The 11598-nt window shown below is 51.0% G+C and overlaps 1 protein-coding gene across 1 annotated transcript; it reads right to left on the minus strand.

The window, feature by feature from the left end:
- Window positions 1–108: 108 nt before the first annotated feature.
- On the minus strand, window positions 109–9433 carry LOC114037521 (nuclear migration protein nudC-like). The gene is made up of 6 exons (XM_027854446.1): window positions 9242–9433; window positions 8080–8157; window positions 1554–1757; window positions 1384–1461; window positions 421–540; window positions 109–340 (listed from the first exon to the last, which is right to left on the minus strand). The coding sequence occupies exons 1-6, from the start codon at window positions 9320–9322 to the stop codon at window positions 134–136; spliced, it is 768 nt and encodes a 255-aa protein (XP_027710247.1). The 5' UTR covers window positions 9323–9433; the 3' UTR covers window positions 109–133.
- Window positions 9434–11598: the final 2165 nt, after the last annotated feature.

Here is an 11598-nt window from a genome sequence, read left to right on the forward strand (position 1 = left end):
CCTCTCCCTGCCTCCTCAGCTTCCCTAGGGCACCCCCCAAACATCCCCCTGCCTCCTCGGCCTCTCTAATCCCCCCCAAACCTCCGCCTGCTTCCTCAGCCTCCCTAATTGCCACCAGGGGGACAGACAGTTGCTAGGGCCCCACCTTTTCCAGGTGCACTGTCACCACCTTGCCATCTTCAATGAGCCAGGAGCTCTCCTCCACCTTGACCTCATTGTAGAGCTCACCGGCAATGAGTGGGGGCTGCCCCTTCAGCCCCACCTGCAGATGCCGCCGCTGAATGTCCACGACCACGTCCTTGCCCTTCAGTCGGAAGCTCACAGAGAAGGGCACGGCCAGCTGAGGATGGGACGTGACAGGAGATGAGGCCTGTTTGCTGCAAGGAGTCCCCCTCCATGCCCATCTCCCTGACCACTCACATCCAACTCAGACAGGGTCTGTGTCCACCGGTAGTGGGGGAGGTCAGCTCCATTGCCTGCGTTAGGTCTCAGTTTCCCTTTGTCCTTTTCATCTTCCTCCTCTTCGTCATCATCAGCCTCCTGCTCAGAACCAGAGGTCAGACTCCTGGCTCCCCTGCCTGCCTCCCCTGCCCACCTCCACCCCATCCCCATGGGACACCCTCGCAGAAAGAGCCAGCCTGGTCTGTGCAATACCACGGGCTAGAGAAGAATGAGGAACACCATGACGTGGCCTTGCAGAGTTCGCCACGTCCAGAAGGCAGAGCTCAGAGATGGCCAGGACTGCACTCACCTCCTTCATCAGAGACTGGCCATTTTATCTGGCGTGTACCCCCTCCCCTGACGCAGACTAAGGCATGGGAGGCCTGCCCTGGAGTTCTGATGCCAATCCAGCCTCTGAGAGGGGCTGCTTGGCGGCCCACCTCCATATGGGGAAGGCCCACCATGATAGGACTACCTTCCACTGGTTCATGATACAGAAACTTCTGGGGGAGGACACTTTCTACCATTGCAGGTCAACTTGCCTAGAACCCTGAGAGGTGTGCCCAGGGTCACATCCAGCAGGGGTCAGAGGGAGGACCTGAACCCAGCTCTCCATCCATTATGCCAGCTGCCTCCCACAGGAGACGTTTACAGTTTAAAAAGTGCCTTTAAATCAACTATATTCATTTCATCATGACAGATCTGGGAAACAGATGGGGTAGGAATTATCCCCATTTTACAGATGAGAAAATTAAGGCCTCGAGAGAGAAAATGACTTGCCTAATCTGTTCCTGGCAAAGTGGAACTAGAAATCTAGAATGGCCAAGGCTCTTCCAGTGCATTTAGGAAAGGGGCAGTGTGAAAAATAAACTGATAACAAAGCCCTTGGGGTGAGGGGGCAGTGAAGACACTGGCCATCTGATGCCCTGCCTGATTCTTCACCTGTTTCACCGCTGAGTTGGAGCTGTTCAAGGGCTGAGCTGGTCCGTCCCCCTTCTGATTGTTTTCCTCGCCCTTCCTCTATGGAAAAAAAAACAAGCATTGTGTGCCAGGGTGCCCTGGCCTGACCACCCATGCACACTGTGCCATCAGGCCCTGGGCCTCTGTCTCACCCGGTCAATCTCCAGCTGGAGCCTTTCGGCCTCCTCGTCCGTCAGCTCCTTGATCTGGGGCCCAGAGGCCTCCTGCTGGGCCTCACGGGCCAGTCGCACCGCTCGCTCAGCCTTTTCTCGCCGCTCAGCTTCCTGCCTCGCCTGCTTCTCTCGACGCCCCTTCTGGGCCAACTGGTTGTGGTGGCGGAATGTCTCATTGATGAGCTGGAGAAGAAAAGATAGAGGTGATGCCTGAAAACAGTTGAGATGGGAGAGCTCGAGCTTTCCCCCTCCTCTGCATCCTTCTGCATCACTGCTCTGGTACCTCAGGAAGAGCCAACCCAACCCTATCCACCCTCCAAGGCCCAGCGCAAAGCCCAGAAAGCCTTCCCTGCTCATCCCAGCCCATAGCTATCTTGTATAGGACACAGCCTAAAGCTTATAACCCCGAAAACACAGAATGTCAGAGCTGGGAGGGGCCTTAGAACACAGGGTATCAGAGTTAGGAGGGCCCTCAGAACACAGACTGTCAGAGCTGGGAGGGCCCTCAGAACACAGACTGTCAGAGCTGGGAGGGCCCTAAGAACACAGAATGTCGGAGCTGGGAGGGCCCTAAGAACACAGAATGTCAGAACTGGGAGGGCCCTTAGAATACAGAATGTCAGAGCTGGGGGGCCCTAAGAACACAGGGTGTCAGAGCTGGGAGGGCCCTCAGAACACAGGATGTCAGACCTGGGAGGGCCCTCAGAACACAGGATGTCAGAGTTGGGGCTCACTCTTCTATCCCCACCCCACCCCAGGTGCCCCTTTCCAGGCTCCCCATCCCCAGCTCCTTCACCATCTCATCCAAGTCCTGAAGATGCGGCTACATCAGGGTAGGAATCAGTGTATTACTTATCTTCCTGCCCTGCCTGGCTTGGCCTCTAGATGGCTTCTAATGCAGCCTGAGGCTACAGTCACTGTTCTGGCTGCTTTCTAATATTACTGACTCACACTAAGCTGGCAAGCCATTAACCCCCAGACCCTTTTTCAGATGAACTGGTATTTAGCAATGCTTCACCACTGGACTTCAGAAGTTGATTTTCTGGACTGGTCTAAGCCTTTATATTCACCCCAACTCTATCTGATCTCATCTGATTCTGACTGCCAGTGTGGAGACTATTTGGGCTTTTGCTTGTCCCCCCAATTTTGGGTCATTTGTAAATGTGCTAAATACCCCACTACACATCCCCTAATCTGCCAGAGTCAGGAGATCAGTCTTGTCTGGCATGGGTTTGAGGGAGCTGAGCTGCTACTTTCTGATCACAGTATCCCCACTTCTAGGCATTCCCTGCACACACCCTCCTTGAGAACACACTCTAGAATTCTGCCAGCATTCAGTCACTCTTGCTGGCCTCCATGATGTGCCGTTCTCTTCCCTTCTGTCCTGTGGCCCTTCTTCCGGTGTCTCTGGTGGCACCCACAGGCTCAGCAGATGGGCCTGGGGCTCCCTTCTCAGCTCCATTTGGATGGCTAAGAGCAGAGCAGTGGGTCAGAGCTCCCAATTTGCTTCTGGCCCTGACGTGGCTCTGGAGGGTTTTCCCAGCACTTCTGCCACAACTCTGGGCAGTTTAATCCCCATTATTCTCCATACCTGATCAATGTGGAGGTGGGGGGAGACTTGAGCAGCCTGGCCCGTAACTGGCCAAAGAGTTCAAAGTGCTAAGCGGCAGAGCTAGGACTCAAAACCAAACTTTTGTGGTCAAATATGTCTCCTCTAACAGCTGCAGCCCCCACATGGCACAGTGCAGAAGCCCTGCCCGGCAGCCAGGCTCTAGCTGCAGGCCTCTCAGAGAACTCTGGGCCAGGGAGTTTGAGGGGGTGGCAGCTTAGCACAGGCGCCCAGGAAAGGCCAACCTCAGGAAGAGGACCTTTAATGAGGGGAATGGATCCCTTCAACCCATCTGCTAACCTGGGCAACAGGACTACTTCTCAGCCTCATGAGGTGAGGAAGGCCAAGGCCTCTAACTCAAGCAAGGCTTAGCCAAAAAACTGAAAACCAAAACCAAAATCAAACCAAAACAAACCCGTGGTGCCAGGATGGAATCCCTAGGGACCACTTGCTAATCTGAATTTGTCCAGTCCCACCTTGGAGGGCTCAGCACGGCAATGCCCAATGACAACCAAGCCTTACATAGAGTTTCGCAGTCCAGCGTTCAGCTGGTGCTTTTCCTCCATCAGCTCACTTCATGACAACCCTGGGAGGTGGGTGCTACCGCTATTATCATCATCTTAGAGATGAGGAAATGGAGGCTTGGAGAGGGAAGGTGATTTGGCTAACATCATGGACTGAGGGAGGGCAGCAAATCCATTCCTCAAAATCATACGAAATATGGGGAACAAAATGGAGACAGACCCATGTTCCAAAGTGATGGAATACTTCCAACAAGACTGAAATCCACGTTTTTAAAACTATCTGAAAGAACAGGCCAGAAACAGAGTCGGGTTCACCAGAATACTGAACGGAGGGGAGAAGTGTTCACGTGCCACATTCCAATGACAACGAAGCAAAGACAAACCCAAGGAATTCAGAGAAATACAGAAAGATTACAGGAGCTGATGCGGACTGAAGCGAGTAGAGCCAGGAAGAGAGATGCGAGGACCAGAGTAACAGAAACAAAGAGCGTGGAGCAGCTGAGCTCCCAAGCGTCTGGCAGAGATGGACAGCCAGCAAAGGAAATGACGGCCAGGCACGAGAAACAAAGACTTGGGGACCAACGTAGCAGAACATAAGGATATCGTCTCGACTCTTCTGGATGTTGTTTTCAGGAACACGTTTTGTATCTAAATTACATTTTAATGGAGGGAAAATAGGACATTCATGCCAGACCTAAAAGATGTCGTACAAAGCACATCCATTGACCGCTGACACAAAGAAAGGCCTCAGAGTTACCCAAGCCCAACCCCCCCTCATCTCACACAGAAGGCAACCGAAGCCCAGAGACAGAGGTGACTTGCCCAAGGTCAAGAGGGAGAGCTGCAAAGATAAGCCTGTGTCCTTCCCACAACATCCACAGCCCGTTGGCTTGGCCACGTCAAAGTGAGCCGTGGAATACCTGCCATCTCTGCTGATGGCCGGGGACGATGTGGACAATTCTGTTTGGGAAAGGGGAGAATTTCTAATGCTACTCAGTATGTTCAACAAAGCGCAGGACAACCGGCTGTCTTCCCTTGAACCTCTTCCATCCTCTCCTTGAGAGGGGGCTCCATTGCTAGTGGCTCTGTACCACAGCATCCACCACGGGGCCTGGCGTACCGATGAGTGACTGGCCCAGTATCTCAACATCTCGGGAGCCAGTCCTCAGACCTCAAGATGCCTTTGGTTCGTTTCAGACAGGATCCCAAGATCCCAGACTTCATGCTGGAATGGACCTTAGAGGTCCAACCTTCTCATTTCAGATTTCATGGAAGCTCAGGTCGAGGGAAGGAAAGGGACTTTTGTGACTCCAAGACTCTTCTCACTCATTGACAGGCTTTCCTGGCCAGGTATGAGTGAGGCAGCTGGTCTGGGAGGGTATATGTGCCAAGAATTAAGATTGAAAGACAGGAGATGAGGCAGAATCAGCAAAGCAGTCTTTAAATAACTGTAGAAATGAAGAAGTCAATAAAAGTGATTTTGTTGATTTTCAGCTTTTGGGGAGCTAAGTACTAACAAACATTATCTTCCCATGACACACTAGAAAATGTGAAGCCATTTGCTGAGAGCTCCCTCTTACCCGTTCCCTCCTCTCACATCAGTCAGATGCCTTTTGCCATGATCTCACAGAATTAGGTGAAACTTCTTGCCAAGGCAAAGCCCACTACACACACAGGTGACCCCATTTATTCCTGTCTCCTCCAGCAGACTTCCCACCAATCTTTACTCTCTCTCTTCCTGTCTCCCTGGTTGCTCTTTCTTGCCTACAAACATACCCATCTCCCCCTTCCTCCACAAACCCTCCTGTAAGACGCCCATGTCCGTCCCTCTTGTCAGCCTCTCTCTCCTCCCTTCTGAGGCTAACCTCGAGAAGTCCATTCACAATCGGGGTCTCCCACGTGCTTCTGTCTCACTCTCTTAACTCTCTTCCGTCTGGCTCCTGATGACACCGCCCCCCCATCCTTCCAGAGTTTCCAATGATCTCTCACTTGTCAAATCCAATGGCCTTTTCTCAATCCTCATCCTTTCTGGCCTCTCTTCAGCCTTTGAAACTGCTGATCACCCTCTTCTTGGTAATCTCTCAAGGCTTTGGTGACACTGCTCTCTTATTCTTCTCCTCCTACCCCTTCTCAGTTTCCTTCCGTGCTATCTCCATCTAGGATAAGTCTGTGAACCTTAAGCGTCCCTTAGGGTTCCGTCCCAGACCCTCTTCTCTTCCTCCATACTGTTTCACTTGGTGATCTAATTATCATCTCTGTGCTAATGAATCTCATATCTACGTAACCTGCTTTGACTTTTCTGCTGACCTCCAGACTCACATCTCCAACTGCCGGTTGGACATTTCAAACTGACATCCCCTAGGTATCTTAATCTCAACATGTCCCAAAGTGAACTCATTACCTTCCCTCCAAAGCCCCCTCCTTCTTTCTTTTCACTTTTCCTGTTACTGTCAAGGGTATGGCCATCCACCCAGTTACCAGGCTCCCCACCTTAGGCTCATCCTCAAATCTTCCCTCTCTCCCCCTAACCCCCAGATCCAATCTGTTGCCAAGGCCTGTCGACTATCCCTTCATAAGACTTCTCAAATACATCCTCTTCCCTGTACTGTCACTACCTTGGAGCAAGCCCTCATCCTTACACACCTGGACTATTATACCCTGCTACTTGGGCTCTCTGCCTCCAGTCTCTTCCCATTTTAGTTCAGCCTGCACTCAGCCATCAAAGTGATTTTCCTAAAGCCCAGGTCTGACTGACACTCCTCTCTCCCTCACACCCTCTCCCCCCCCCCCCCCCCGCCCTTGCACCCTTGGTATGACCCACTGACCTTTCACTGGCTGTCCTCTGTGCTTCCTTCTCTTCAGTCTCCTGGTTTCCTTCCAGGCCAAGTTCAAATCCCACATTCTGCAAGAAGGCTTTTTCAGCCTTCCCCACCTGCTTGGCCTTTCTCTCTTGTGCATTACCTTCCATTTGTCCTGTATCCATCTTATTTGTCCATCCCCACCTGCCTGTTGCCTCCCCCCCACAGACTGTGGGCTCCAAGGCAGGGGCTGTGTTTTGCCTTTCTTTGCATCTCCAGCTCAGGATATGCCTGGCACAGAGTTGCCAATAAAAGCTTGCTGACTTAACTTGACAAATATGAGAAGACAATTACTTAAAACTGGAGTGTTTACAGCTAGACTTCTATACACACTGCATGACAGCAGGAACAAGGATATGCCTTGATGAGAAAGAGAGCTCTTCAGAAAGCATATGGAACAGCTGTGAGAATACCTCAGACCATGGATACAGCACCAGCCCTGACGTCAGGAGGACCTGAGTTCAAATCCGACCTCAGACCAAACACTTGACACTTACTAGCTGTGTGACCCTGGGCAAGTCACTTAACCCCAATTGCCTTAAAAAAAAAAAATGCCTCAGACCCAGCCCAAACTTTCCCACCTCCACATTTTTGTCTCCATACATGTGGAAGATCCACCTAGCATTCTTTCTCAACAAATCTCACAGCACTTTGTGAAACTACAGTTAATTCTGTTGGTGCTCACCCCTTACCTCTCCAGAGAGATCTCTATGAAGTCTTGCACTATATTTTCTCTAAAACTGTATCTTTGCAAGTGCCCAGAAGAACACAATAAATGCTCTTAGCTCTTTACTTGTGTGACCTTAGACAATTCATGTTTCCTCCCTGGGCCTCAGCTTCCTCATCTGTTGGGTGTCCAAGATCCCTTCCTCAGGAATCATAGGAGGCAGTGTGGCCTAGTGGAAAGAACCCTGGATGTGGGGCCAGAGGGGCTGGGTTTAATGCCAGTCAGGCTAACTTCCAAGGCGGGTTGGTGAGCACTGCAGTGAGCCCAGGGTTTGCAGGCAGATCTGATCCAGTGAAATACTAGCCCTGCCATTTACCACCTTCACCTCTCTGAGACTCAGTTTCCTCACCTGTAAAATAACAGGGGTTAGAATAGATGACCTCTAAGGGCCCTTCTGGTTCTGCATCTATGATGCTAGGAAGCTCATTCTAAAATTACAAAAACCAAAAGAGATGAAATGTAAAATTACTGCCACTGCTGCTACCTTCACCACTCCTGGGAGTCAAAAAGGCCTTTGGGGTTTCAGCAGACCTCACTCTTACCACTTAGCACTGTGTAATCCTATATAAAGTTCTCATGGTTGGTCATTTGGGCTCTGACCAGAGAAGGGCTGGCTATGCTACCCTCAATGTCTCATTAAGCACTTGAAGTGATGGACAGAAGCTTTGTAAAATAGAACAACTTCCCAAACAAAAGGGGAGCCCCGGTACACGGCGGGTACTGAGGCAAGGCCACAAACAGGTTAATTTTGAGCCCCCAAGGGAGGAGCCAAAGCCTGACACCTCACCTTCTCAGCCATCCCCTCCTCGCCACCAATGAAGAAGTCTGTTTTTCGTCGCAGGAAGCTGAAGAAAGTGTTGACAAGCTGGAAGACAGAGAGAGAGAGAGCTGAGGATACAGGTTAAATAGCTGGGATTCTTCTAAATGTTTTTTAATACTTGTCTGATAATGGACTTGTTCAATTTTTCAACTTGCCCTGAGTAGCCAGGCCCATCTTGGATGTGATCTTCCTTCCTTCCTCTCATCCTTTCCCTCCTTCCAATCCCAGCTGAAGCCTCCTCAAGGAAGCCTTTTTCCAGGCCTGAATCCAGGTATTAGTCCCTGCTCAGGCACTCTACAACCACCCTTCTCCTCCAATATAAGCTGAATGGTTCATTTTAAAATGCTGTTTGTGTATGGGCCCCCATGGCTACAAAAGCCATGCCTTCCCCTACCCCAAAGTAAGTACAAAAACCGAACTGCCTCCTTAGTCTAGTTGTCTATGCAAGGGTGGAAGTGAAGGGTATGGGAATAATGAAGGGACTGGAGGTGGTTGAAGGTGTCAGCATGGAGAAGGGAACTAGAGAGCAGTAACACCACAGATAGAAGGGAGACCTGGAAAGGAGTCAGGATGGGGGCAAGGGAGAGACCTGGAAGGGATCAAGATGGAGGGGGAAGGGGGAGAAGCAGGGAATCAGGGATGAGGAATGAGGGAGGGAAAAGACCTGGAGATCAGGATAAAGAATAGGGATGGGAGGAGAATCTTGGAAAATACTGAGGTGGGGGGAGTGGGGCGAGTGAAACTGAAGATCAGGATGGTGAAGGTGAGGGGGACAGAAGCAGGATGGGGGTGGGGGGAAGAGGGAGGCTTGGAAACCAGGAAGGGGGCGGGGTGGAGATCAGGAGATCAAAGTGGGAGGGGGGACTCTGGAAACCAGGATTAGGAAGGAGAAGATCTGGAGATCGGTTTGGGACCCGGAGACCAGGATGGGGGGGGAGGGCAGAGATCCGGAGAACAGGTCACGGAGGGGTTTGAGGGGGCAGATCTGAGGCCCAGGATGAAAAGAGATGGAATGGGAATGGGGATGGGGAGGATGAAGGCTGGGGGGGGAGAAGAGGGCCCTGACCGCCGCGAGCCCTCTGGCACGTGGGGGGCGGCCGGTCCCTCTCTCCCGCCGCGGCCCCGTTACCTCCTGCACGCCGCCCTCGTGCTGCTGGGCCATGGCCAGCAACATGCCGTCGAAGCGCTCCTCTTCCTGCTCCCCGCCCATCTCGCCGGCCCCTTGGCTCAGCCGCTCGCTCTGATCGCTGTTCAGGCCCTTCTCCCACTCCCGGGGCCGCTCCAACGGTTCCCTGCGGCCGCCTCCGCCTTCCTTCCGCAGTCGAACCGGAAGTGCAGCGCCGCCGCGCAGCCTCAGACTCGCTGAGCTCGGTGCTCCCCAACCCGCCTCGCCGCGCTCGGCCAATGGCTGAGCGAGAAGCTGGCCTCTCCGCCCGAGAATTGGCTGTCCTTGCGACCAATTGGCGAGAACATCCGGGGGCGAGGGGAGGAGCTGAATTAGACCGGTTGTTTGGCTGTGTTGCTATCGTTACCAGGTGCCCTCGAGCTTTCCAGAAAACTCTAGGCCTAATTCAATGCATGGGAGTCACGGGTTAGGAAATAAAAGGGTTGGACTTTCCTGCCGCATTTCTCTCTGGCCGGTCCTCACCAGCGAAGTCTCAAGTTCCTAAATTCAGGGCTCTTGTACTTAAGGAAACTCAAATCTGGTTCCAGCGTTATTCCCCAACTGCAGCCGTTCGTTCATTCATTCATTCATTCATTCATGGGCAGTATGAAGTAGCACAGGGAATATGAACCGGGAGCAAAAAGAAACCTGGGTTTGAATCCTGCATTAGGCATTTGTTTGTCTGTTTGTTTGTCATTCAACTAGCATTTGTTAAACACTGTCTTTCAGCAACCACTGGAAATGATTGTTTTGGAAATGACTGTAGAAACACAAACCACTAAAAATAAAAAAGTCCTGAAGAGGGTTTCATTCAGTTTCAGAAGCCAAGATCTTTGCCACTAATAGTTTTATAGTTAAGCCCTTTTCCAAAGCCTGGCCTCACCTTTTAAGCTTATTCAAATGCATCTTTCTTCTCTGGCCCTGAAAAGAACCTGGCTTCACTTTGTTTACCAGTCCCAGGAAACCCTTAAAGTTTTGGAAGCTGCCTTATTTCCCTTTGAAAAGCAGACTTCCCCCCCTTCCAGTTCCCTTCATTATCTATTCTCATTGTCTGTTCAAATCTGTCAGACATTCCAAACAGAAATTCAAACCTGGACCCTTCAACTGACCTCTCCTTCCATTATTTTGCCATCCTGACCATTCTCACCCTTAATCCTAGCTAGGCGCCACAAGGTCCTGGACCCAGGTGTTCCGTTCACCCCAGCTTGCTGGCCACCCCTATCCAGATCTCCCTATGCCCTGCCTCCCCTCACCCCAAACTGCTTGGCCACTCCTAGACCACTCCCCCAGTCTTTCTGTACTTAAGACTCATCTTTGCCCCATTCTGACGATGAGCTGTCCTCAAGCCTAGAGGCTGAGGCTCTAGCCCCCTCGTCCTCACGGGAATTACGTGGCCTAACCACCCCAGGCCCCACTCAGACGCTGAGCTTTCTTCATGCCCAAGAGGCTGAGACTGCCTCACTGGCTCGTCCTTACAAGGGTCACCTGACTACATTAGCCCCATTTAGATCACTGATGTTTTGGTTCCTTTGGAGTCTGGCCTATATGCTTATCTTTAATAAACTTTTTCTCTGGCTGGAAGATCTGGGTTGAATTCATTCAGGCAGATCCGTACCGCGATTTGGGCTTTTTCCTGCCATCTTGGGGTGCCTCTGTGCATCTAGGAGCACCCTAAACCCCTCCCCCTTCAGTCCCTGACCTCAAGAAGTTTGTACTTCCTTAGAGGGAAAAACAATGTAGCATAAACAGATAAGAAAATTAAAATGTGTGCAAAAGTCATAAAATAAAAATGTGCGAGAGAAGCAAAATATTAACAAATGCTTTAAACATTCCTTCATTCCTTTATCACCAAAGACCCACATTTGATCGACACTGTGTAGAAGAGAGAGAGAGGGAGGGAGGGAGAGACAGAGACAGAGACAGAGAGACAGAGAGAGAGAAAATGCAGCTAAAATCAAGGACCTTTGGAGGACACCAAATGCTTTTAGTGGATATGTTACCTATTTTGCCTTCCATTACCAAGTACTCCCAGATTTTATTATCAGTAGATAATACTTTTCTGAGAAAACAGAAGCCATCTGTCATTAGTTTCCCTTATCTCAAAAATCTTTTACATCATGCCCCATTCCCTCCTCCTTTGTTCCAGTCCATTATGAAGAGGTGGCCCTTTTTTGCCAAGCCCAACTCCTCAGCTTGTGCTCTTATCTCATTTCCTTACCTTTTTAGTCATTCCCTCTCCCTCTCTCTCTCAACTTTATGTATCTACAGGCTCCTTTCCTGCTGCCTACAAACATACTTTAAGGATGGTCCCTCACATCCTT

Source organism: Vombatus ursinus, unplaced genomic scaffold (genome assembly GCF_900497805.2).
Source record: "Vombatus ursinus unplaced genomic scaffold, bare-nosed wombat genome assembly UNPS02010436.1, whole genome shotgun sequence".
In the NCBI taxonomy this organism is placed as follows: Eukaryota; Metazoa; Chordata; class Mammalia; order Diprotodontia; family Vombatidae; genus Vombatus; species Vombatus ursinus.